Source organism: Penicillium manginii (assembly GCF_028828005.1).
Source record: "Penicillium manginii strain IBT 31320 chromosome Unknown utg000007l:1.0-2284322.0:1.0-2285126.0, whole genome shotgun sequence".
Classification (NCBI taxonomy): domain Eukaryota; kingdom Fungi; phylum Ascomycota; class Eurotiomycetes; order Eurotiales; family Aspergillaceae; genus Penicillium; species Penicillium manginii.
In genome coordinates this window covers 874693-900661 of record NW_026643108.1, presented here as the reverse complement: position 1 = coordinate 900661, position 25969 = coordinate 874693, and the positions used below count along the sequence as shown (strand labels likewise).

Genomic DNA, 25969 nt, shown 5'->3' with positions numbered 1-25969 from the left:
CTTGCTCGGCATTAATTCTTTGATGAGAAAGAACTCGGAGCACGGCGGCAGCCTGAGTTGATCGCAGCGATGTAGACCCCAAGTTACTACTAGTACCACTATGCTCAAGAAGTAGACACATTGAAATAGATCAGCTAGTAATGCTCACCACCTAGACAAGAATCGGGGAATGGAAAATAGCTTTTTCTTCCATCTCGGTAGTATTGCTTCCAAGGACTCTACCTCGCTGGTTCCGTTATTAGCACTAGACTAATAAAACTCCACCATTAGTGGTGACCACCGACCCCGTAGCGAAATAATCCTTCATCAGATACAAATAAGCTTCGGCAGTGTCAGCAGGATATCCAACATCCTTGGTGAGGGACAAATCTTTAGCCTTTTCTGACTGTTGTTTGAGCATCTCCTTCGGAATGCGGTCCAAGAGCTCCGTTATTATACGCCCAGGTGAGACAACATTGACTCGCACAGGCGATAGTGTCACTGCTAGTCCTTTCATGAGACCCTCAACGGATCCAGCAACAACAGGTGGAAGCCAGTGAGATGGCTTTCGAGCTTGGGTTCCACTCGTTAAAGTAATAGAGGATTCTTTGCCGAAAGCCATGTATTTCAAAGCATGTTTGCCGACGGCTATAGCCCCATAAACTCGGACGGTCATGAAGGCTTCAAGATCGGAAAAAGAAGCCTCCGGTAACGAAGCAAGAGGCGGAATGTTTCCAGCAGTGAAGACAATGTGATCTATAGGAGAGATCTCCGCAGTAAATTTGAGGAGGGCTTCGACTGTCGTGTCCAGCTTTTCTTTGATACTGAGATCAGCAACGTAGGTACGGATAGCAGAAGATCGATTTGGGTTGCTTTCGCGCAGACGCTTAAGTGCTCTTGCCACTTTCTCTTCCGAAGAAGAGCTGATGGTGATGTTGGCTCCGTTGGCCAATGCGGCTTCGGCGGTTGCAAAACCAATGCCAGAAGTTCCACCTAACAGGAGGATATTTTTGTTCACGAGTCTGTTGGTGGCCATTGTGAGTGATTGAATTTTTTTTGCTGTATCTGTAGCATGCGATAGATAACCTCGACACTGGCCTTTATACTATGCTAAAGTCCGGACCAATTCGTCCGCTCGTCCGGTAGCTTGGTAATAGGATATCTCTATTAGAAATCCAAAATTCCATTACAAAGTTTTCACTCTGCTCGGTTTATTCCTGTTGGAGTTTTCATTAATAGTAACTCAAATAAAGATGATTCCTTGGGTGGTGTTGTTTCGCAGGTGCAGACTATAGTAGTAGGGGTGGCGGCAACGCAGTGAATTGAGCCGCACTGCATGCCCAGGTGATATATAGTCAGAAGTGATGCATTTGAGGAAGATGCGACAATTTTTGACCTTCCCTTGTTTCCTTTCTTCGCAGTTGTATAAGATAGTTTCCGGTGAAATTACCTAGAATTGATAAATACACTGCTGAATGAGTGACTTATCCCGTATTCAACATTTTTTGTACTCGCTTCACCAAACTCCTCTCAAACTGCTCCACTCCATCTGACTGCGCAACCATCTTCCCAGCTTTCAAGACATAGACCGAACGACGGCGAGTAGTAGACTCTTCAGCCTCCTCTTCTTCCAGCCCCTCGAATTCCTCGTCCAATTTGTGGTCGATGTCTCGTTTCCCTTCAATGACTGACCTGATCAAGAACCGGTCGTGAGAGACAAGCAGAATAGCTCCGTCAAATGAAGATAGAGCCGTTGCGAGCGCAGTAACCGTGTGGAAATCAAGATGGGTGGTTATTTCATCAAGGACGAGGAGCTGTGGTGCACTCCAGACAATCCTGGCCAAGGCAAGACGGACCTATGCCTGTTAGTGATGCCAAAAAAAAAAGCGTGAGGGGTTTCATTTACCAATTGCCCGCCGGATAGCTTGTTGACTGGAACATCCGATGCAACCCTACCAGGTAGACCCATAGAAGAGAGCATTCCTCTCACAGCCCCCTCATTCAAAGACCCTTCCACCTCCGCCATCAACAATGCAAGGGCCGTGAGAGATGGGTCTCCCTTTCCCCGCTCCTGAAGCTCTTCTACAGAGTGCTGCCCATAGTATCCCACTTTCAATCGGGGGTGGGTAGTCACCTTACCCTTGGAAGGCACATTACTTCCCATCAAGATGCGCACCAGAGTAGACTTGCCGCAGCCATTCAAACCCACAATGCCGACACGGTCCCCGATATGCATCACTAGATTGATGTTCTCCAGGATGATCCTATCATTCCTCTTATACTGGAAGGTAACCCCTTCTATCGAAACCAACGGCCCCGGAAATCGTAGCTCTGTCGCATCAGGAATGCTCATTGATGCTCCTCGCTCGTCTTCTGGAACTTCTATCTCAGCACGACTAGAAAGATGATATCCGACCAGATCGCGATTCAGCTTGAATCGGCCACCTTTGGCATTCACCTGGAGTCCCATACGATCATCAACCTTCTTCTGTCGAGACTTGGCCTGACGAAGCTTGTTGTCGTCATTGGTCTTTTTGCCTGCCTTGATGTTTTCGCGAATGCTTGCTTCCATATGCGCGACTTGCTTTTCCTGTGCCTCCTTCATCCGGCCCCAGTAGAGCTTTTGCTCTTCAAAGTCTTGCTCATACGCCGCGAGATTCCCTTTGAAGTAGTTCAACTTTTGGTCGCGGATGATGATAATTTCTTCGCAGACAGAATTGATAAAATCTCTATCGTGAGAAACTAGCAGAATGGTCGTTTGGCATGTTTCGCTCATGGCTTGGAGGTAATTCTCTAGCCAGATGACACCCAACAGATCGAGGAAGTTGGTCGGCTCGTCTAGTATCATGATATCGGTTGAAGGGCCCTGTAGCAAAACGCTCGCTAGCATGCATCGCATTCGCCATCCACCGGACAGTGTCGAGACCTTCTTCTCGAGGGTATCTTCTTTGAAACCTAGACCGAGGAGGATTTTTCGGGCTTCCTTCTCCATGTCGGATAGTTTCATCTATTCATGTGAGATGGTAGAAATAGCAAAAGTAAAGTGGCTACTTACAGCTTCGAGTCGACTTTGGACTGTCTCCAGCATCTCAATTGCAGCTTGGGTATCGGTCTGGAGGGCGTCGGCATCGATGCTTTCTGGATCTTGGTTGAGTCTGTCGAAGTTAGGATTTGACGATATACCGAGTTATTTTCCCGGGGGGGGGCTTACATTTCTTGAGAGGTCTCCAAATTTGACTCAGCTGCTTTGAGATCCTTCCTTGCTTGCAGACCCCGCGCACCACTCTTCAAGTTTGCCATCTTCTGGGCAAGGAATAACTTCCTCATCGCCTGTTCGTGTCGGATTTCGCGAATAGCTTGGACTGGATGTAGCGGATCTTCTGTTTCGAAACTCTTTGACAGCACTGCTCAATATTAGCTTTGCTTTGCAGCGGTGGAGAGGAGGAGGAGGAGGAGGAGAGAGAGAGAGAGAGGCGCTTACAATCCGCCGTGCGGGATGCTTGGTTCCTAGCCACATCACTGCTGAGAACTGACTCGAGGACGCCTTTTTCAAGACTGAGTCCGTCTGTGCCTCCAGCAGTATACTCACCATCAATCTGTTGGAGAATAGAAATGCGAGTAGGGTGTGTGATGCCAGGAATGAGTTTCTCGGCCATTGCCCGGAGAAGGGCTAGAAATGATCAGTAAAATGGCTTTTTTTTGAGGCAAGGGGATCATCTTACTGGACTTTCCAGTGCCATTGCGCCCGAGAAGTCCATAGCGTATACCCCCTTTCAGCCGTAGGTGCGCATCAAGAAGAAGCTCCTTGCCCTGCGTCTTGGCCTTGGACTTCCCTTTAAGCTTGGACTTTGATGCATCATCCGTAGACTCGGGGGAAGAAGATGCAACGGTGATTCCAAGACCTGCTACATCGACCTGGTGAAGGATGGTTGAGCGTCAAATTAAGGTCAGGTGGATGAGAGTACGTTGGATCCTACCTCGGCGGAAGGGTTATCATCTAGAAGATGAAATCGCGTTTGTTTGCAGGTTGCAAGAATGGTAGGGGCTGAGGTCATTCTGTCAGAATTCACATCGAATTGAGTATAGTAGCGACCTGGTTGTGTGGAATTGATTGAACTGTGCGGGCTGATCCCTTATTATACGGCCTACGGTAACCCTCGGATGGATTCAAACGGATTGCAAAATCATTCGCTTGAATTCTCGTGTGCATAAAGGTGTCACGATGAGCCACTAGGGCCCCACAATTCGATATTGCCTCGTAAACCATGCACATATCAAGGGGGAACATGAAGAACATCGCACTGTTCGCCACGCGGGCTCCTAATGCGGTTTAGTGGATTTTTGGGAGCGGTGGTAGCCGACAACGAAAAGCAGAGACAGTGACACATGGAGAATATGTGGGGAATATTTGGATAATCCCACGGATGCTCCTTGACTCATGGGAATGAGGTGGTATTGGTAGACGTCTTGGCGAGGTTTTATGTGGTGGTTTCGCAATGTTGGTGATGCTGGGGGACCCATCGGAGACCTATTTCTCCCTTTTCTATTACCCTCGCTATTTTAGTACAGAATTGAATGCGGATTTGAATACCAAGCTCATGACTGAGGTTTTGAGTACTGAATTAAGGTTAGGTAGTATTACAGTGTAAACCAGAATGAATTTGGTACAAAAGAATACAAGAGATCCTACTAGTATCTGTTCTGTCGTCCATCCGGGTACTTCTAAGTGGACACCCCTTTGGCTATTAGAACACCCTATCCTGTCTATTTATGAACGGTGATGTATGTATATGACCATGAGCTACAGTAGGAGGCCATAATCCTACTTTCTTACCGCTGGGTAGGTACTTGAGTAAATACCAGTACTAAATATCTCAGTGACTGGTAGCTAGGTAATGATATAACCTTGAAGCCAGAATAGGTACCTAATAGGATGGATCTTACTAGCAGAAGCCATCCCATAATCATTTTGGTTTTTATGTGGGAAGATCTACTGCTAACGGATAACATCGATCAAAGAAAATTCGAAGCAGTGTGGATTTCAGAAGCAGAGCTTCTGGAATTCCGGGTATACTATGTCGTCAATCGTGAATGCATCATCATCTACCGAGACAGATGGTTCCAAGGTTAGTTCAGAGTAGCCTTGAAGCCCTGATAGGCCTGTTCAATATCAAATGCCAGCTCTCGCGCCTGTTCTTCACTAAGCTCCTCCGTCGCACGCATTTGGTTTAGCGCAATCAGCCATTGAATGATCTTCCCACGATCCTGGAACTCCCCATCCGTCACCTTATTGACAGACTGGATTACCTCGGAGAGAAGTGGGTGAAGTGCATCTTTCGACACCATGTTCAATTTCAATGCGTCGAGGAAGGTGATGAAATTCTCCGTGGCTGCAAGGATGAGACTGCCCGATGCACCGGGGGCACCTCCGGAAGTAGCATTATTGGCTGCCGGTGTGTGATGTGAAGCCTGCTCAACTGTTGCGGGCAGTCCAATCCGTAATCGCTCTGTAGCTCGGGGGCATTCCAGCTGTGCATTGTATGAGACATGAACCGCTGGTGAAGATGGGATCAGACTTACCCCCCACGATCGCTTGAATGTCTCCAAGTCAACAAAGGTTTGCGATACAGACTCATCGCCCAAACTCGATTTGTATTGTTTCAGCAGCCGCGTGCATGTCTCAGTATATTCTGTCTCGGTCACGACGTCTTTGATGTAAGCCTTTTCGAGTCCGTCAAGCGTGACGATAATGCTGTAGATTTCGGCAAGGGATTCGTAGAGATCGCGCTCTCCGGAGCTTGACACCAGCTTGACTTCCTAGTGATGGTTAGAATAGGCCTTGTCTTTCTTCCACGAACATGCATACCTCATCCAGATTGATCGAGGCCGAGCGGGCGGGGTTGGGGGTGTAACTGTAGGGGGTTGGTGCATAAGAGAGGGGACGCTGGGAATACATTGCGGGAAGCGGATGGCCTAGAAGATGGCCTAGCAGCACAGCCCAGTAACCAGAAAAGGTATCAATTGTCGTAAGGTGTTTGAGGTAAATGCGCCAGGGTGCCTCAAGGTGGCTCCGAAGCTCCTCCGCGGCTTATCACAAGGCGGTGAACTCGGCGGTCAGCACCGATCTGCCTGAGCCCAAATTTTTTTTCCCGCAGACTCAATTGCTATCAAACAGCACCATAACCTCACAATGGGAACGAAAAAGTCTACCAAGAAATTCGAGCAACGGCATCTCAAGGATATCCTTGAGCGCCGCAAGACCAATGCCAAGGGCAAGCAACGCGCCCAACAAAATGACAAGCGCAAGGAGCGAAGTGCCGGCCGTCGCGAGGCCCATGAGGCAGCCAACCAGCCCTCCGAGGAGCAGATCGAGAAGCAGAAAGCCTATGCCGAGATGAACGTTGATGATTTCTTTGCCGGTGGCTTCGACATCCCCACCGATAAGAAGGCTAGCAAGAAGGACACCACCCCCAAGATCGGCAAGCGGAAGCGCACTGCGGACCAGGCTGAGGGAGAGGCCGAAGCCAGCGACAACGACGACGATGCCAGCGACGCCGATGCATTCGACGAACATAAGGATCAGCTCGAGGCGCTGAAGGAGAAGGACCCCGAGTTCTACAAGTATCTGAAGGAGAACGATGCCGACCTGCTCGATTTTACCAACCACGGCGATCTCTCAGAGGTCGATGAGTTGAGTGAAGGCGAGCCGGTGGAGGAGGAAGGCCCTGCGAAAAAGAAGAAGAAGTCCAAGAAGAACGATGAGGAGGACAAGGATCCCGAGGAAAACACATTGACCATCCCCATGATCCAGAAGTGGGAAGCATTGATGAAGGAGCAATACTCGATCCGGGCCATGCGCCAGACCGTTCTCGCTTTCCGTGCCGCTGCTCTTGTCAACGAGGCCGAGGCCGAGGACCAGAAGTACGCAATCAAGAGCCCCGAGGTCTACCACCAGGTTCTCATGACATCGTTGAATGTCGTGCCCAAGGTTCTCTCGCACCACCTTCCCGTCAAGGAGACTGCGGGCGGCAAGATCAAGGTGTCGATGGACTCCAAGAAGTTCAAGACTCTCACTCCTCTGATCAAGTCCTACACCTCCTCAGTTCACCAGCTTCTGCTCAACCTCTCCGATGCATCGACCCTTAAGATGACACTGTCCGCTATGGAGCCCATGCTGCCATATCTGCTGCAGTTCCGCAAGGTCCTGAAGACTCTAATCAAGACTGTCGTTGCTATCTGGGCTGATGTCACCACTGCTGATGCCACTCGTATCACTGCTTTCATTCTCCTGCGTCGCCTCATGGTTGTAGGTGATGCCGGTATCAAGGAGACCGTGCTGAAGGCAACCTACGAGGGTGTCGTCAAGGGCAGCCGCAACACCACTGTCCACACCCTGGCCGGTGTCAACCTGATGAAGAACTCCGCCGCCGAGATCTGGGGCATCGACCAAAATGTTTCATACACCGCTGGCTTCAGCTTCATCCGCCAATTGGCCATGCACTTGCGCAGCAGCATCACCAACACCTCCAAGGAGTCGTACAAGACCATCTACAACTGGCAATACGTGCATTCTCTGGACTTCTGGTCCCGTGTGCTCTCCCAGCACTGCGACGGCCTCGTCGAGGCTCAAACCGGCAAGCAATCCGCCCTGCGCCCTCTTATCTACCCTGTCGTCCAAATCACCCTCGGCGCCATGCGCCTCATCCCCACCGCGCAGTACTTCCCTCTTCGCTTCCAAATGACTCGGGCTCTTCTGCGTATCTCTCGCTCCACCGGTACTTATATCCCGCTCGGCTCGTCGCTACTGGAGGTCCTCAACTCCGCCGAGATGCGCAAGTCCCCCAAGTCCAGCACCCTCCGCCCCCTCGACTTCAACACCGCCATTCGCGCCCCGAAGTCCTACCTGCGTTCGCGTACCTACCAAGACGGCGTCGGTGAGCAGGTTGCCGAACTCTTGTCTGAGTTCTTCGTCCTCTGGTCCAAGCACATTGCCTTCCCGGAGCTGTCCGTCCCTGTCATCGTTTCGCTTAAGCGCTGGTTGAAGCAGGTCTCAGCCCGCTCGGGTGGTAACAAGAACGCCAAGATCAACCAAATGATTCTCCTGCTTGTGCAGAAGGTCGAGGCTAACTCCCGTTGGATTGAGGAGCGTCGTGCCAACGTCACTTTCACCCCGCGCAATCGCACAGAGGTGGACACTTTCCTGAAGGGCGTGGACTGGGAGACTACTCCCATCGGTGCCTTTGTCAAGACGCAGCGGAAACTCCGCGAGGAGCGCGCTGCTATCCTTGAAGAGGGCCGCCGCGAAGAGGAGAAGAGGCGGGAGGAGGCAAAGAAGGGAGGCGACGATGAATTGATGAATGACTTTGGCAGTGATGATGATAGTGAGGGTGAGGGAGAGATTGAGAGTGAGGATGAAGAGGAACTTGAGATGGAGGAGGAGAGTGAGGATGAGGATGAGGGAGAGATGGAAGAGGAGTAGTCTAGTCTTGTTTAATTTGTAAATTCATGTGTTTATACCTAGGCATCAAAAGAATTGGCGTTACTGCAGCTACGAGGTTTCTAAGGATATCTGATATAAGCAAAATTCATGTAGTATAGTAGTGCAATGCTTATAGCAGCCGACTACAAGTTCTACTTTTGACTAGTACGAAGAAGTAATTTGGCAACTGGGTAGCTACTAGCCTAGGTAGGTATGCGTAGGCAATGGCCATTGTTTAGTAGTATACAAAATCGGAAAAATTACAAGCCCACCGCTACAAGAATTCAAGTGATCGTGTTCAAGCAGCAAAGGTAGTGATGCTACTAGTAATCTCAAATCTGCTATGCAAGTCTATTCTAGCAATCGTTGACGTCGTTAGTATTTTCCCAGGGAACTGAGTGAGGTTACACAGATCCCACGGGCATTCTCTCCTGGCCCCAGGCCCTTGTTCGCTCCCTTCTCATCGCAGCGTCTTCCTCCTCTGCCCACGCCAAAGACTCACTTGGCAACATAATAGCTTTGTCAATGGCAACAGGTAGCCCACGATGACGTCCACGAAGAGCAACAGCAGCAAGAATCAACTTGCTGATAGTATGCCAAGCCCCGCAGAAGCTATAATTCTTCCCAGGATACCCAACGCTCACGCCGACACATCCGTACGCAGAAACAACCTCGAAGATGATATTGAATGTCGAAAATGCGACCGGTTGGTTCTTATAGTGGTCGCTCTCGGCTATCGCTATGAAAAGTACCGCGAGCGCAATCCACCATATGTCATGGCTGAGTTGGGAACGCAGTTGTTGATGCACGAAGTATCCGCGCGAGGACTCAGTTAGTGTCGGACGACCCATGTGCTGCCGGATAATGTCCATGAGCACATTGCTCCGACTTGTGTTGGCGGGTTCTTCGCTTTCATCGTTGGCGTATATTCCCAGTGAACGTTCCTCATAAACATTGGTGTTGCGTATCGTGAGGAGCACTGGGTACGCTGAGACGTACATCATAAGCACGTAGAGGATTAATAGGCCCTGGCGCAGGTCGGCGATTGTGACCACGTAGAAGCCTCCGGCACGAACGGCTAGTGCTTGGAATAAGCCGTCCAGGACGCGGTACTTGGATGGGAGGGCTTCGATTTCTTTGTTTCCGATGGAGAGGACTTCGAAACCGGCCCAGTCAATGCCGTTGAGGATTATGATTGTACCGAGGAGATACCATGTATGTCGAGCTGGGAATAGGTTGGTATATACCCTCCGTGGATGCTCGAGGATGAAATCTAGAGTAAGGCGCCATGATTTCCACGCTGGTCGGTCCGGTATCATCATTCGCATGGTCCAGATGATGAACCGCAGAAAGCAGGGATAAAGTGTGTTTCCGGCAAGAATGAGGAATCCCAGTGTGATGAGGGGGTAGGCACTAAAAATATCAGTAGGGTTACCAGTGGATAAGGTGTATAGTACACTCACTTTAATTGCAGGGCGGTCATGTTCATGTCTAGTAGAGACATGCCACTATTCGCAAAAGCCGAGACGGCAAAAAAGGCACCTGTCCAAAATGGATTCAGTCCGTTCACTTCAGCAACATCAGGGTGGTTCGCTTGCAGCCATGCACCCATGCCAATGATACCAAGCAGGAGGCACATGACGAAGTATAGCGAGACAACAACGGAGAGAAAGGAAACTGCTTTGAGCTCGACGCCACCAAGCTCTTCGCGCTCAGCAGATGTCAGTCCATGAAATTGTGAGTTGCGCGATATCTTCCCCTTAGACAAGAAGTACTTCTGTGTGCCGCGAATCATTTTATGCTTGAAGCTTGGGTTTTCATCTTCGGCATATAGAGGCATTGGACCAGCCACGTCGCGGGGGTGGTTTTGAAGATCTGGTCGGGCACCAACACCCGCCATAGGGAACAGAGAGTGTTGACGATGGTTTCGTAGGTGTAGATCTGCCACTGTGACTTGGTCATCGTCTACCCAATGTTGATCATGGCGGGCAGACGATTCCGCCGAAGCTTCTTGGACGTGGACAGTGGCTGACTTCTTGCGATACAGGGTGTGGTCGTCATCGGAAGGGGAATGTTCTAAGACATCCGTATTTCCCGTTTGGAGTTCCAAGACTGAGGCACGTCTGGAAGCCTCCCTGGAAGCCTCGCGTTCATCCGAGACACCTTTTAGTTTAGCCTCGAATGCCCGCTTACGCACCATCAGCACAGTGCTGGAGATGAGAATGGCGGAGCCAATAATCAGCAGGATGAACAAGATGGCCTGCTGAAATGTGTTCAAAGTTGACAGGTCGACCTAATTACTGTTAGAAGCTTCATGCATGGTGTGGTCTTGTCCAATGGCATACAGTGTTCAGGCCCGCCCCGGTCATAGCCGACACGCACAGGAAAATGGCATCAACGTAGGATACACTCTTCCATGGTGTAGATGTGAGGTAGAAAATAAAACTGCTTATCAGGCAAGTTCCGATGAAGTAGAGGTAATGCAGTGTCAGGAAGTTAGCGGGCGGAAGAACGGCTGTCAAAACTCGACCGATGGGGCTTCGCCACCCTCGTGCTGCGATAATCAGTGAGTGAGAGGCCTTCGAGTCGGTATATTCGACATACGAATCAGCAGGGTGTGGATTTTCATTTCGGCGAACAAAGAATCAGCTTAGTCTTGCCCAGCCAGTTTGTCGGTGTAGTTATGCGGGTAGGCTGAAGTGTAGGTGTAATCCATGCATCGAGTGCCTTTCACGCCCGGGGGTTGGACTTTTATCCACTAACGGCCCCGAGTTATTTGAGCAGATGCGAAGGAGAGAAGGGTGGTATTCATGCTTAAAGGGGCCAACCCGTTTCACGCGAAATGTGGGTTCCTAATTGTTGATGAATTTTTTTGAGGATAACGGCAAAGCCCCACTTCGCCCCTTGGAAATAAATCAGATAGGGCTGAGACGGTGTGGAATGACTCGCGTACTAGTAGCTGGGCGTAAGATTGTTTCGCCTGCAGTCCGTCGGAAATTTAAGGAAAAGAAAGGAGATGAGTTGGCGCATGCAGAGAAAAAAACGGTGAAGCTCCGGAGAATCGAGGCGGCTTGGCGGGAACAATGCGAGCTTGAAGTATAAGAAGGATTGTGAAGATCAAAGTATGGAAATGAATATTATCTATTCTTCACCATCAATCACGATCTGATATAATATTGAATATTTTTCTGAGATCAATCTTAGAAGTCATGCTACCTACAATTCAGTACAAGTAGGAAACCTATTGCTACTAGCACCAGAAAGACGCCTAATTATCTAGTATAAGATTAAGATGATGTGGAGGACAATGTGGCTAGGCGTCTGGGTTGCATTAGATGTAGCGGATATCCAAATGTGTATGTTAATTACATACTAATCTGGGCCTGTGAATTGCCGTAGTTCAGGAAGCAAACGAGTGTTTAACTAATAAAAGGGGTGGTCCTTCTAACAACACTCGACCATGTGGCCTCACCACTGAACCCAATCTTAGCAAGCACTATTTCCGAGCAATTATAATTCTTCCTCTCGCACCCAATGCCCACTCTTTCCACCTTGTTTTTCTAGCAATCGCACGCCTCCAATGATCATCCCTTTGTCAACAGCTTTGAGCATATCATATACTGTCAATGCAGCCCCAGTCGCCGCTGTCATGGCCTCCATTTCGACTCCAGTTCGACCAAAACAACTGACAGTCGAAACTATCTGCATAGAGCCATGATCCTGAGGCTCGGTACCAGGCTCGACCAGATCGACTGTCACCTCGACGCCTGTAATACCAATGCCCGGGTGGCACAGGGGGACAATATCTGGAGTGCGTTTGGCTGCCATAATTCCTGCGATCCGGGCAACGCTGTATACGTCACCTTTGTGCGTACCTTGGCCTTTGCGGAGTAGTTCCCATGGTCGTGGATTTGAGAATGATACTTCGCAGGCGGCCGTGGCTTTGCGTGCAGTTTCGGGTTTCTTCGTGATCTGTGTCATGTGTACGGTTTGTGAAGGTGTGAGGTGGGGAAGGTCGGGGTCTGAGACTGTAGGGAGGGAATGCGATTTTTTATTATCGGCGATTGGGGTGGTGGTAGTGGCAGTGGAAATATTGTTTGAAGGACGCCCAGTGCCATTGTGGTATAAACGGGCCTGTAGGGGGCCAGGGATGGCAAAGAGATGCGAAGGGACCCTCGACCAGGAAGAAGGTGCAGGCACGCCCGGTTTATAATTTGGAGAAGCCGGTCTACTATCTATCCGGGGATCAGCAGAGTCATTGAAGCTTCATTCATATATACATGGTATCAAATATCCATTGCCACCAACACCAGTCCATGAATATGTATCATAAATCATTCCAGTCATAAGGGAAGTCGGGCCTACCCACCGATAAGAATCATAGGCCGGTTCTTCATGTTCTCCAATTTCCCCATCCCAGCATGCTTCGCCTTCTTACGTTTGACGGCTGCGCCAATGACGTCGAGAATTTCACGCTCCCGCTCATTGACGAGGCCACCTTCGTCGCTGAGGCGAGCTGCAGACTGCACGCTCTCCAGTAGTCGCAGTTCTTTCAGTGCGTCTTCATCAATGGGCTGTCCGTCGTTCCCTCGGCGAATTATATCCCGCAAAGAAACCTCGGCATTACCAAAGAGACACACTTTGAGGTTCCCATCGCTAGTAATACGTAGTCGATTGCAAGTTCCGCAAAAATTATGCGTCATACTGGTGATGAATCCCATCTGGCCTTGGAACCCGGGGACTTTATAAGTCTTGCTGGTATCGTTCTTGTGGTCGGTAACCTTTTCAAGGGAGGGATATTTTTCCCGGATAACCGCCAGCATCTCCTGATAAGGGAGCATCTTGCCCTGGTTCCACTTGTTGCCGTCAAAGGGCATATATTCGATGAAGCGCACCTCGACGGGCATCTCGCGGCCCAACTCGACAAAAGGGATGATCTCACGGTCATTCATACCCCGCATAACGACGCAGTTGATTTTCAACTTTATTCCCGCACCGACCTTGTTCATTTCCAGAATCCTATTGATGCTCTTCATCACCGCGTCAAAGCCCTTCCGCCTGGTCATAATTTGATACTGGAATGGATCCAACGTGTCCAAACTGAGGTTGACCCCAGTCAGTCCCGCCTCCACCATGGGATCTAACTTGCGATGCAAGGAGATGCCGTTGGTTGTGAGGCAGAGCTCGCGGAGGCCATCACGCCGCAGCTTGCCAATGTCCTGCATAAGCGGGACGATATCCTTTCGCACCGTAGGCTCGCCACCTGTCAGGCGGATCTTCGTGACGCCTTGCGAGACGAAGAGGGAGGACAGGTATAAGATTTCCGGGGACGTCAACAGGCGTGGCTGTGGCGAGAGCTCGATGCCTTCCTCTGGCATGCAGTAAAGACAACGCAGGTTACACCGCTCGGTGACGCTGATGCGCAGATAGTCATGTTGGCGATTGAAGGAGTCGGTCAGGAACTGGGAGAAGGGCTTCGCGGATTTGAGGGCAGTGAGGCGGGGGGTGGCGTGTGGGGGAGACCCATGTACGGTCGCAGTGGAAGCTGGCGATGGAGATACAAATGATGACGAGGCTGTGCTCTGCCAACGAACGGCAGGGAGCCGTCGGAGCCCGAGTCGTCTGCACACTGGCAGCATGGTGATGATCGAAAGTTATGATACAGGTGGCATTGCGGGGGGGTCGAGGTGCATATAAAGGGATCCTGAATAGTAATAATAGCCGCAGCAGTCGCGTGTACTTTCTTGAAGAGGCCCAATGGTTGCTTTGCGGCCGAGCCACACATTCCGACCGCCGGACTCGGCATCGGCCGATAAGTACGGGCATTAGATACTGCCTGATAACGATTGGTTATACTTCCAATTCATGACTAATTCTGGGCATGTATATAGAATCGTGGTAGTAGCCCTGGAGGTCTATCAGAACTCCAGGTAGAAAGCACTGGCACTAACTTTTGAATACTACTAGCTGGTTACCTATTAGGTAGGTACTAAGGACTCCAAGTCGGAGTCGGAGATATATTTTTGTCCACAGCAACACGACTAGTACTACCTATTAGTTATTAGGTAGGTATTGCACACACCTGGGCACCAGATCAATGTAGTATTTTAAACTGGTCTTCCAAAACAGCGATTCTGCGAAGACTTGTAACCAATGGAACTGGAATGAAGCGCAGTGATACTACCAAGGAGGATAGAAAAAAAAGTACATTGAAAGACAGAAAGGAACAATCGGGATTGCGTCACATGATCAAGGAGCATGGTTACTTGATATTACTTGATATCAAAATCTCAGAGGCACTTCGCGTCTGCCCATTTCATTCCAAAAATTTGCCCTGGGAGCTCCCAGGAAATTGGCTTAAAACAAACATACTTCACCAGCATTATACGTCACCGTAGTAAGCTTGAAAATAAGTTATCATATGGCTTGAGAAGCAGTAATGAGGCCAAAAACATCAAAAAAATGCGACGAGCCGGGATCGAACCAGCGACCTCACGATTTGCTTGTATCAGCTGATTGAAGTTGTTCTTCAGTCGTGCGCTCTCCCAACTGAGCTATCATCGCCGCTTTGATGAAAGAGACTCAATTTCTGGATATATGAAAGTAGATTTTCCTGTTTTTTTTTTTGAAGCCGAATGGTGGAGATTCGGGCCGCTGCAAGAAATCAAAGATTTCGAAGATTATCTCAGTAAAAATTGCTTATTACGATATATTTTTGCAGGGAATTGCCTTGGATTCATTCTTGTTTGGTAGAGACATATCTTTAAGATATTTAGGGAATTTATTGGGGCTAGGGTCGTTGATATTCGAAGGTGGGTGTCAAATTCCCGGACCGCGGATGTCTGATATCACGTGATATAAACGCGCCTAAGCGTCTTTACCATGCCTCTTCTCTTTCTCTTTTCTAGCTCTCTTCCCTTCGTTTGCCATGCTCGTGGGTTGATTTTGGTTTTGATATTCTACCGGGGCTTCAGCAAGCCAAAATTGTCGCAACCATGTTATGTGAAGCAATCAATCGAAGGGCCAGACTCGGTGAGTACTTGTATTGATCTGAAGCCATTTCAGGGTGATTGATGCCCAGGTATATTTGTGGCTCAAGATTGGGCATGTATCTTCCGAGTTAGACCAATTGGCCAGGCTGAACGTCATCATCACCGCAGGAAAATTGGATATCTTAAATTCAGCGTCATTAGAGGTAACAAGCTCACGCGGGCCTCCGTTGGGTGTCGGTCATAGTGTTTTGCAAACTCATGCAGAAACCTTCCACCGTCTACCCAGGTGGAATAGGACCCTGCCGACAATGCCGGGGAGATAGAGCCGCTTCGGCATTGGATAAACCTCGCCGGAACCTTCTCTCGCGTTTTCAGACCAGAAGATAAACACCTTGATCTTTCGGTGCCTTCTTTGCAATACTTCGGAGCTAGAGAGCCAAGTGGCGCCGTACGAGAATTCTGCAATTCATCAGTCATATACCCTCTTTTAATCCCGCAGTTTTACAGCAATAATGGCAACAGTAGTTGCGACAGTATCGGCAATAATAGGCTCGGACACGTTTTATAAAGCGGCAGCAGCAGGCGGGGCATAGACTCATCACTTGTGGTGGTCACATTTGAAACCAGATTGAATGACAAGTCAAAAGTCACGAGTAAAGTCATTTTTGTGTACCCTTGATGATGGCAAAGAAGAAAAGTCGAATAGCTAATTCTGCCAAGTCCTCGTCTGCTACAAAATCAACACCTTCGTCGGGGCGTTTCTTGCCGTATTCCAAGTCTATCTCCTGTCCTACAAGCCCCCCTAAACCTTCCCAAATCTCCACCATACTTCAAGGGAATCCAGATGCTCGCTCAAATAGTCAGAACTGACAAAAAGTTTAAAAAGTGGGGTTATGGCATAGTTGGGAACGCGTTCGACTGAAGACTAGCAATTGTTAGTATCAAGATATCGGAAGATCACCGGTTCGATCCCGGTTGACCCCATTCTTTTTGCTCGCTCAATTGTTGCACATTTGAGAGTCAATCTGATTGTTTTTAAAGCTGAACAGTCCAGATCTGGGGCGAGGCCGGCGAGGCAAGAAATCAAAGTTGATGTCGACAAAATAATGGGAAAGCGTGCTTAAATTTAGATATGCTGGTTTGGAAACATTTTAATTCGCTAGCAACCATTTTTTGAAATTTTTTAGAATTTTATTGAAGCCCGAATCGTTGAAGTTTGAAGGTGGAGGGTCAGATTCGGCCCGGAGCCTCGGGGAGATTGATATCAGGTGACTACGGCCCGCACACCAATCACACGCGGCAAGCCGCCCGAAGCGGGTCCGAAACACGCCTTTCCCGATCGGGATTTTTTCTGGCGTGGCGGACAATTGCCGCGGGTTGCGTGAAATGGCCACCGCCGCCTGGATATTTAAATTCCCCAGATGCGAGTTCCTTTCGGATCCCCAGAGAACACACGCCTATCATGATCGGAACAGCAGCCGACAAGCCTATACACGGTAAGCACTACATCCAATTATCTACAAGCCATACCCACTGTGGCAGCCTGCCCCAGGGTGGCTGTTACACTAAGATAGTGACTGATAAGCCTCAGTGCTCGATCTGCCCCAGATCTACGAGAAGCCTTCCGGCACCGAGCTGCTCAAGGCTCTGGCCCTGCTAACTCTACAACCACGATCGTTCGGCATAACCGCAGACGCCGTCAAGGGCCCCGCCGTGCAGCCCGAAGGCGTGACTCGCTATCTCACCTCCATCATCTCCAGTCCGCTCTCATGGCTCGACACAGAGGAACTGCAGGAGGCAATCTGGGACGCGGCATCAGCCCGCCTGAGTGAGCGATCTGGCCGTACCGGTAAACACCGCGCCATCGTACCCCCGTAGTGGAGTGTAGTTGCTAACAAACGTAGCCATGCCGGCCATGTCGCGCATCTTCAGCATCCCCAATTCCTCCGGCGAGGAGCACACACTCACCTTACACGAACCCTCCCTCACATCGGATAACCTGGGCATGAAGACGTGGGTCTCCTCCTACCTCCTTTCCCGCCGGCTGCACAAACTGCTCGAATCGCCAGCAGAACTCGTCCCCACAAGCTCGACCGAGCCGTCCACCCCAAATGACAAACAGCTTCGAGCATTGGAACTCGGCTCGGGAACAGGTCTGGTCGGTTTGTCCTTTGCCGCGCTTAAGGGCAAGTCGGCTACCATCCACTTGACCGATTTGCCCGAGATCGTGCCCAACCTTGCCCACAATGCCTCTCTAAACGTGGAGCTTATGAAAACGACCGGGGCGAGCGTGACAACTGGTGTTCTAGATTGGTCCGTCACGCCAAATCCTCTGCCCACTGCGGAGGAGAGATTCGATGTCATCCTCGCCGCTGATCCGCTCTATTCGCCACTTCATCCCAAACTGCTAGTCGATACCATTGGGCCGTGGTTTAGTCGTGGTCTGGACGCGCGTGTTGTCACAGAGATGCCCCTGCGCGCCGCATACCTGCCTCAGGTTGCTGAGTTCAGGCAACGCATGCTCGATCTTGGACTGGCGGTGGTTGAGGAGGGCGAAGAAGTCGGGTATGATGACTGGGAGAACTCGAGTGGCGAGGCACTGGCTGTGAAATGCTGGTGGTCTGTCTGGGGATGGAGCGAGAAGGTATAAAGGCGGCCCAGCTCTCTGGCGAGGTCGATATGAAATCACGAATAGACGATACTACACGATAGAGGACGCTTGACATAGACGACCGAGTCCGTCCGGCAGATGCATCGAGATAGAACCAGAATAAACATGCATTTATAAGAATCAGCAGTCAATAGTAGAAGTAGATGTGGAAGATGAAGTTGATGGGGAGAATTGAAGAACCTGAACGACGTTGCACGACCCTTTTGGTCGCGTGGGGCGATGACGTATTGGCTAGACTGACACAAGCCACCACCACCACCAGTTTCAACATTCAAGTTCCCCTGCCCGCAAATTTCTCAATTTCCACCTCGTCAACCATCTAACGAGCCTCATGAGATCAGCTCAGTTTTCGCGCAATCCATACAACCCACCATCCGGCTGAAATGCATAGCCAGCGGCATCCATGATCCAGCCGCATTACACAGCAACCACAACTCCACAAAGTGAACACATCTATACAAAGAGGCGCCATAAATATATACCCTCTCAGATATAAACCGACACCATGGTCATCGGCCTTCTTTTTCTAGCCTCCATCCCCACCGTGACGGGCACCGCCTTCGCCGTCAGCGAGCAGCGCAAGTCGAACCAGCGCAAAGAAGATGCACGACGGATGGTAAAGTTCAACATCGAATCCGTGTGCTCGGGAGATACAGATGATGATCGCGATGTAAATGGGAGGAGAGTGGTAGTTCGGAATGACAAGGTGAGCCAAGCCATACCATGCCCTAGCCAGCTCAGCCCAGCTAATCTAAAAACAAAAAAGGTCTATCTCGACATGGTCGACCCAGCTGAGCGCCAAATACCCTCCTTCACAGCCCTGGCATTCTACATCGAATACCCCGAACTAGATGAAACGAAGCATCTAGACCGCGGCTTAGGTCTACCTACATACGTTTGCGCCAATCCACCTCTCCTCAACTGGATCTATGCAGATAAAGACACACATGAGTTGAGGTATGGCAATCGGACGCAAAGCGTGGAGCACACCGTCGGACCGTGGGATTGGACGGAAGATGAGAAGACTCTTCTGCTGGAGGAAAAGAACGCGTTCTATGCCGTGGAAGAAGAAGAGGGCCAGTGGGCTTTGTATTATGATCGGGATGGGGATGAGTTGGTGCGAGTTTTAGAGGAGCAGGATATGCTGGATAATGCTTTTGTGCCTGTTTCGCTTGTCCGGAAGATTGCAGAGGAGCCGCCGGCTCCTAGTCAGAGCCAAGGACAAGGTCAGGCTGGGGGAAGTGCTGGAAAGTAACGAGTCGTGATTTATTTATACGCCGTGATGATTATGAGCTGCGTTATAGTGGCATGGTCGATGCCAACTCTCATTATACACAATGTCTAATCCTCAAGTCCATCCCAACTTCCATCGTCACTCACTGCATCGCCCGAAACAGCAGCTTTCCTGCTGCGACTGGCAGCAATAGCCCCCTTCTTCTTATTCTCCAAGCGACGCTCAAAGCCGCTCTTCGTACTGATCCTGGCCTTCCGTGCCTCCCTCTCCTCCTGTTCCTTGTCCTTGCCCTCCTTACCACCGATTTGCTTTGAGAGCTGACGAGCCTTGACACCATGTCTCTTGAGCTCCTGCTTGTCCTTCTTGCTGAGATCTGGCAGAGACTCGAGCAGCCATTTCTGGATAGACTTTGCGCCGTCCGTTCCGCGGAGTTTCTCGCTGGCGTCGATGACATTGGCGATACTCTTGACGTAAGGAATGTCTTCCTTGGTGTAGAATGTTACGGCAATGCCACCCTCGCGACCGGCACGACCTGTTCGTCCAGCACGGTGGACGTAGATCGCAGCCGAGTTAGGAATGTCGTAGTTGACGATTCCGTTTAGTCCCTTGATATCCAGACCGCGGGACAGGGCGTCAGTGGTCACCAGGATCCAAATCTCGCCTTTGCGGAAGTCGCGCATAATGTCCGAGCGCTGGTTATCAGATAGATCCGAGTGAAGCACTGCAATACGGGAGGAACCACCGGCTTCAGCAGGGATATCATATTTCAGTTCGGAGTGCAGAGCAACGGCACGGGGAATGGTTTGGGTGAAAATGAGGAATGGAGGTCGAAGGCGGACATCTGTGGCTGAAGCCGCTGTGGGATGAAGAAGTTGGCGGAGGCCTAACAGTTTACCTTGCTCGGTGGCTGCATAGACCAGTCTGTGATCGATGTTGGGAACGGCCGAGTCTTTCAGACCGACAACAAGGCGGACTAGTGGGTGCAATGTGCTGCTAGTCTGGCCAATGTTTTCCAGGCGCTCTTTGATCGTTGAACGGGTGAGTTCCTCGATGTTGGAACCCATGGTGGCGGACCAGAGGCTCACGCGTAGGTCCGGGTGCACACACGAACGCCAAATATCGAGTGTTTGCTCGCGGAATAATGGGTCCAAGAGGACATCTGCTTCATCGAAGACCAGGCTTCGTACTAATGGCATGCTTGCCACGGGCTTCGTCTGGTTTGCAGACAGTGAGTTGACAAGTTGCAGGGGAGTAGTGACCAGGATATCACTCTTGGTGACGGGGGAGTTGTTCTGGCTCTTGGCTTTGCTGCCCTCCTCCTCTTCCTCCTCGTCTTCGGATCCAGATGCATCGCTCTCTTCATTCGCGGTAGCTCCTTCACTCTCAACCACCCGCATGCCCTTCTTCATCAATGTGATCTTGACACCGGTACCTGCCACCAACTTCCGTCCTTCGTTGACAATCTGGCTGGCAAGTTCTTTCGTAGGCACCACGACCACAGACAGAATTCCATGCTCGTCAGCACCAGAGTGATGGTGTCGGACAATCTTATTGATCACAGGAATCAAGAAGGATAGAGTTTTACCACTACCAGTAGGGGCCACAACGAGCAGATCCGGTTCGGAGATATTCTTCGCAGATCCTCCAAGCAAAAGCGGAAGAGACGACAGTTGAACTTCTGTGGGCATCGTAAATCCCTGCTCTGCGACGTTGCTGGCGAGTCGACTGGAGATCTTGTATCGGGTGCGAAGCTCCTTGAAAGAAACAAGCGGTTGCGGAAACATGCGCCTGGCACGCTTCTGCTCCTTCTTGCTCAGTTCAGGCGCCTTGTCCTTCTTAGACTTCTTCTTTTTCTTCTTTGATTCCTTTTCCTTTTCCTTTTCTGTGGCCGTGGGCTGGATCTCACTCAGATCACGCAGATCCGTCACTTTGATCTTGTGCGAGTTCAAGATCGTGCGACATTCCACTTCGTCCATTGTATCCTCTTCGTCCGAGTCGTCATCGCGTTGCTCAGTTGTGGGGGTTTGATCATCCTTCGTCGTAGATGCGCCGGTCGGGGGTGCAGTTGCAGCAGAGCGCTTGGTGGTATGGAAAAAGTCCAGATCGGCTGTGATTGCGCTGTCGTCTTCGGCAGCAGCCAAGCGCTTCCTCTTCTTGCCATGCTTCGACTCGAGCTCGTCGGCTTCGGCGGTCCGGAAGAGCTGCGGGTTGGTTGCAGTGCCCGCGGAGGGTAGGCGAGCAGCAGAGTCTGCTGTCGGCACAGAGGCCTTTTTGAAATTTGCTGACCGGGTCAACAAGCGGAATGCATCCATTTTGGGGGGAAAGTCGAGGGAGTGGAAGCTATCGATATTTTGTCGCAAGGCAAAAAAATATAATGAGTATCGGACCCACCGTCACAGCTCCGCACCAATCAGCGGTGTCCAAGCATCGTACGGTACCAAAGAGAATATAGCATGTACACAACAGTGACGGTCGTAGGAATCCAGAAGAAGAGATAGACAGCGAAAACTGCGACCAAATAGTATAAAACTGGAAATTTCATGCTGCGTTTGAGGAAGAGAGAGAGAGAGAGAGAGCAGGAGGAAGAGGAGGAAGGTGGGAGGCTCCTGGTTCAAGACATCTACTAAGGAAATTGTGTAACTACGCTTGGTTGTGAAATGGAACAAAAGTTGCAAACGATTTCTATCTCAGACAACAGTTTATTTTCCATCGTCTATCATACAGAGTACAAACGCGAAAAAGGGAAACATAGGAAAAGGTGGTTGTGCGAAAAGAAAGGACGAGTTCCACATCTAGTGGTGGTGTTCAGGCTCGCCCCGGTAACCGACAAGGTTGAAGCGACCGATGATCTCGCCAACAGTGAAGAAACCGATGACCTCAGCGGCGGTGACACCGGCGAGGGCCATCTCCTTGGGGCTGGCGTTGCGGACGCGGGCCAGGAAGTTCTGGGGGGAGGGCAGGCTCTTGATGGCGGCGGGGTTCTTGGCGGCGTTGATCAGGGGCTGGAAGTAGGACTGGAAGGTGGCGACGTTGCTAACAGATGGAGTTAGATGGGGTCGGACAGAGGTGATGTGGTATGGTGTAGCGCAGGGCAACTTACGGAGGAGTCATGTTCTGGCCACGGAAAACCAGCTTGCCGAGCTCAAGACCGACACGGGAGTAGTAGAGGGTAGGGGGGATCATGGCTGTAAAGAGTGATCAGTTAGCGATGCTATGGAAAGCAGAAAATAAACGGAAGGTAAAAAGTCCATGCTCGGGATGTCAACAAGGAGAACCGGAAGTATCCGCCTATGAATGAAGTTATCGGCCAACACTGAACAGTGCCAGTCTTCACCGATATATCAATTGGCACCTCCTATACTTCATAGCATCCTTGATGACATTCCCAGGCTTTTCCATTCGAAGGAGATCGGTGTTGGTATGAGAGTTTCTTACAGTCGACGAAAGAGACGACCTTGCCGACAGGGCCGCCAACCTTGCGGAGGGCGGAGGCAGCATTGGAGATGACAGGTCCAGCGGCAGCAGTGGCCTTTGAGAGGCCATCAGTAGCCTTGGAAGCAGCCTGGCCGGCCTTGTTGGCGGCCTCGGAAGTGGTGGAAGAGTGTCTGACCACGGTCCGACGGGTCAGGAACTGCGATTGCCGCAGGACGGCGCGAGTGGCAGCGGGCATCTTGGGGACTGCGAGAGGAGAAGGAGCGGAGACGAGAAGTCGATCACAGATCACCCAGGATATTCGCTGGTGGGAAGAGGAGGAGGTCCAATTGGCGGGTTTGGTCTGTCGCAACGACGGGACCAGAATCTGCGGACTCGGGAGGTTCAGGAAAGGTGGTCACGTGAGTAAACAGTGTGCAGCACACCTCACACTAGGACGATTGAAAAAATGTGCTAAGAATTATATTGTTTATTCTTTTAGAGTACTGGCTCTGATGGAGTAAAGTATGCTGGACTGACTGGAAGCAACTTCCAATGTACTAAGTCTGCATGGGTCAGTGAGGTCACAGTACTTTCACAGTACTATCATGTGCATAGTAGTAATCGAGCCGCCGCCTATTTCTAGTCTGTCCACTTTCAAGATCAGACCGGCTGAACCGTGTAACTTGGAGAGTATGTTGAGATACTCTATTATAATGTGCCAATCCTTATGTTCCAATATTGAGATTACAAGTATACTAGAAGTAACTCACTTCCAAGGTTGAAGCACTGGTAATATATACTTTGGTCAAGAGGCGGTGTTACTCTGCAATATATAACACCACCATCTATCAAATTGAATCTCAGGTCGAGTCCGAATCACCTGGGCACGGTCAATGAATCTCCAACCTGAAGGTTCAAGTTGTACTCGTACTCTAACTAGTAGCACGGGTTGAATTAACTTTACTGAGACACTAACTAGTATGATCATAAATTTGGCCAAATTAACCTAATTGCCCGGTCAATTCTACTCTGTGGTACGCACAGATCGGCACTTTCGGCAGGGAGACCGGCATAGTCGGCCACCATCGGTAAGCCATGTAGTCCGTACTAAGTGCTAGTATTATAATTTAACCTGGTATCTTCGATCGTTTAGCTTCTAGAATCAGGTCAGCAGGTCACGGATTTTCTCCGGGGGCTGGCTGGCTGGTCCCACTCTGGTTAAATGGACAAATGCGGAGGGGAGTCACCCTGTGCAAACGGGACAAACCAGGGGTGACACACAAGCGGAGTTGAAGGAGGGTTAAGTCCATCAAACGGACAAAAGTATTCCCAGGTTGGCCACCGGAGAATTACCTTTTTGGCCATAGTACAGTAGTATAGTTAGCACTAGGTATAGTATATAGTAGTTAGTGGTTACTAGTAGTTTAGATATGATAAGAACAACTGGGAATATTGATCCCAGTATACATAGAATATAGAATATAGAAACTAGGAGATACAAGTAGACATCTGTAATACTGTACTACCTGAAAATAATTAACCGATCGCCACAGTTCTAGCGGAGGAGGATGCCCGGTTAGGCTGACTCACGGCAAGTTGGCCCCGCGCGGTTAAATCGAATGCCCCTCCACTCCACTTTTTTACTCCATGCTTGGTCCATCTATGGGGGGGGGAATGACATGGGGGTCGCATTTCTGCCACGCGCACTGTTGGACATTTGAGTATTAAAGCGCCCTTGCTGCTGCTTTTGTACATCCTCTCATCTCCCCCTAATTCCTTCATATCACCCTTTCACCATGTCTTCCGCAACCACCGTGACCAAGACTAACATTGGTGTTTACACCAACCCCAACCACGACCTCTGGATCGCCGAGACGACACCCAAGGTTGAGGATGTGCAGAGTGGAAAGGGCCTGAAGCCCGGTGAGGTCACAATCGAGGTGCGCAGCACTGGTATTTGCGGGTAAGTCATGAACCATACATCATTCCTAGCCATTGATTGCAATCTCCTTACCTGACCGCAACAACAGCTCCGACGTTCACTTTTGGCACGCTGGTTGCATTGGCCCCATGATCGTTACTGGAGACCACGTCCTCGGTCACGAATCTGCCGGTCAAATTGTCGCGGTCGCTCCCGACGTCACCCACCTCAAACTCGGCGACCGCGTCGCCATTGAACCCAACGTTATCTGTAACGCCTGCGAGCCCTGCCTGACTGGCCGCTACAACGGTTGCGAGAATGTCGCCTTCCTCTCCACTCCTCCCGTCGACGGCCTGCTTCGCCGATATGTTAACCACCCTTCCGTCTGGTGCCACAAGATTGGTGACATGAGCTACGAGGATGGTGCCCTCCTGGAACCCCTCAGTGTGACTCTGGCGGCCGTCGAGCGCAGCGGGCTGCGCCTCGGCGACCCCCTCCTCATCACCGGTGCCGGTCCCATCGGTCTGATCAGTCTGCTCAGTGCTCGCGCCGCTGGCGCTTGCCCCATTGTCATCACCGATATCGACGAGGGCCGTCTGGCCTTCGCCAAGACCATTGCACCCGAGGTGCGCACCTACAAGGTGCAACCCGGTCTGGATGCCGAGCAACAAGCAGCCGGCATTATCAATGCCTTCAACGACGGCAAGGGCTCCGAGGTAGGTGCCCTGCGACCTAAGCTGTGCCTGGAGTGCACCGGTGTGGAGAGCAGTGTCAACTCCGCTATCTGGAGCATGAAGTTCGGCGGCAAGGTGTTTATCATCGGCGTCGGCAAGAACGAGATGAACATCCCCTTCATGCGTCTAAGCACCCAGGAAATCGACCTTCAGTACCAGTACCGCTACTCCAACACCTGGCCCCGCGCCATTCGCCTCGTGCAAAACGGTGTGATTGATCTGCGCAGCCTGGTTACCCACCGCTTCGCGTTAGAGGATGCGCTCAAGGCGTTTGAGACGGCGGCGAACCCTAAGACTGGCGCGATCAAGGTGCAGATTATGAGCTCGGAGGAGGATGTCAAGGCTGCTTCCGCTGGTCAGAAGATCTAAGCATGGCTTCAATTTGTTTTATACCCGGTGTCGGGGCTGTTGATTTATGATTGATGTTTAGAGATGCTTGGGCCATAGAGCATGAAATGAATTTCCTTTGTTCAAAAGTTCAAGTTTCCAAAGTAAAATGCTAGTAGCAGCTAGCGAAAAGTCACTGAATGTTTAGGGACTTTCAT

General features: G+C 50.6%; 11 protein-coding genes across 11 annotated transcripts; 4 read left to right on the top strand and 7 right to left on the bottom strand.

The window, feature by feature from the left end:
• Window positions 1-244: 244 nt before the first annotated feature.
• Window positions 245-1015, bottom strand: N7533_010256 (uncharacterized protein; the record flags this gene model as incomplete). The annotated part of the gene is made up of 1 exon (XM_057106906.1): window positions 245-1015. The coding sequence occupies one exon, from the start codon at window positions 1013-1015 to the stop codon at window positions 245-247; it is 771 nt and encodes a 256-aa protein (XP_056956123.1).
• A 448-nt stretch (window positions 1016-1463) lies between these two features.
• On the bottom strand, window positions 1464-4034 carry N7533_010255 (ABC-F family ATP-binding cassette domain-containing protein; the record flags this gene model as incomplete). Its single annotated transcript, XM_057106905.1, has 7 exons — window positions 1464-1835; window positions 1886-2986; window positions 3035-3134; window positions 3191-3383; window positions 3461-3649; window positions 3702-3894; window positions 3957-4034. 7 exons carry the CDS (start codon window positions 4032-4034, stop codon window positions 1464-1466), a joined length of 2226 nt encoding a protein of 741 aa, XP_056956122.1.
• A 1072-nt stretch (window positions 4035-5106) lies between these two features.
• On the bottom strand, window positions 5107-5935 carry N7533_010254 (ESCRT-I subunit protein VPS28; the record flags this gene model as incomplete). The annotated part of the gene is made up of 3 exons (XM_057106904.1): window positions 5107-5508; window positions 5560-5796; window positions 5846-5935. 3 exons carry the CDS (start codon window positions 5933-5935, stop codon window positions 5107-5109), a joined length of 729 nt encoding a protein of 242 aa, XP_056956121.1.
• A 234-nt stretch (window positions 5936-6169) lies between these two features.
• On the top strand, window positions 6170-8458 carry N7533_010253 (mRNA-binding ribosome synthesis protein NOC2; the record flags this gene model as incomplete). Its single annotated transcript, XM_057106903.1, has 1 exon — window positions 6170-8458. The coding sequence occupies one exon, from the start codon at window positions 6170-6172 to the stop codon at window positions 8456-8458; it is 2289 nt and encodes a 762-aa protein (XP_056956120.1).
• A 404-nt stretch (window positions 8459-8862) lies between these two features.
• Window positions 8863-11037, bottom strand: N7533_010252 (uncharacterized protein; the record flags this gene model as incomplete). The annotated part of the gene is made up of 3 exons (XM_057106902.1): window positions 8863-9871; window positions 9922-10751; window positions 10804-11037. Coding segments are annotated over 3 exons (2073 nt in total), but the record flags the coding sequence as incomplete, so codon positions are not given.
• Window positions 11038-11968: 931 nt separating this feature from the next.
• N7533_010251 (molybdopterin cofactor biosynthetic protein) lies at window positions 11969-14097 on the bottom strand (the record flags this gene model as incomplete). The annotated part of the gene is made up of 2 exons (XM_057106901.1): window positions 11969-12693; window positions 12828-14097. 2 exons carry the CDS (start codon window positions 14095-14097, stop codon window positions 11969-11971), a joined length of 1995 nt encoding a protein of 664 aa, XP_056956118.1.
• Window positions 14098-16912: 2815 nt separating this feature from the next.
• On the top strand, window positions 16913-18100 carry N7533_010250 (S-adenosylmethionine-dependent methyltransferase; the record flags this gene model as incomplete). Its single annotated transcript, XM_057106900.1, has 3 exons — window positions 16913-16946; window positions 17042-17299; window positions 17355-18100. 3 exons carry the CDS (start codon window positions 16913-16915, stop codon window positions 18098-18100), a joined length of 1038 nt encoding a protein of 345 aa, XP_056956117.1.
• A 526-nt stretch (window positions 18101-18626) lies between these two features.
• On the top strand, window positions 18627-19376 carry N7533_010249 (uncharacterized protein; the record flags this gene model as incomplete). The annotated part of the gene is made up of 2 exons (XM_057106899.1): window positions 18627-18827; window positions 18888-19376. The coding sequence occupies 2 exons, from the start codon at window positions 18627-18629 to the stop codon at window positions 19374-19376; spliced, it is 690 nt and encodes a 229-aa protein (XP_056956116.1).
• Window positions 19377-19462: 86 nt separating this feature from the next.
• On the bottom strand, window positions 19463-21667 carry rok1 (RNA-dependent ATPase ROK1; the record flags this gene model as incomplete). The annotated part of the gene is made up of 1 exon (XM_057106898.1): window positions 19463-21667. The coding sequence occupies one exon, from the start codon at window positions 21665-21667 to the stop codon at window positions 19463-19465; it is 2205 nt and encodes a 734-aa protein (XP_056956115.1).
• A 480-nt stretch (window positions 21668-22147) lies between these two features.
• On the bottom strand, window positions 22148-23025 carry N7533_010247 (F1F0 ATP synthase subunit g; the record flags this gene model as incomplete). Its single annotated transcript, XM_057106897.1, has 3 exons — window positions 22148-22388; window positions 22456-22540; window positions 22791-23025. 3 exons carry the CDS (start codon window positions 23023-23025, stop codon window positions 22148-22150), a joined length of 561 nt encoding a protein of 186 aa, XP_056956114.1.
• Window positions 23026-24565: 1540 nt separating this feature from the next.
• Window positions 24566-25793, top strand: N7533_010246 (NAD(P)-dependent alcohol dehydrogenase; the record flags this gene model as incomplete). Its single annotated transcript, XM_057106896.1, has 2 exons — window positions 24566-24732; window positions 24800-25793. The coding sequence occupies 2 exons, from the start codon at window positions 24566-24568 to the stop codon at window positions 25791-25793; spliced, it is 1161 nt and encodes a 386-aa protein (XP_056956113.1).
• Between the last annotated feature and the right edge of the window lie 176 nt (window positions 25794-25969).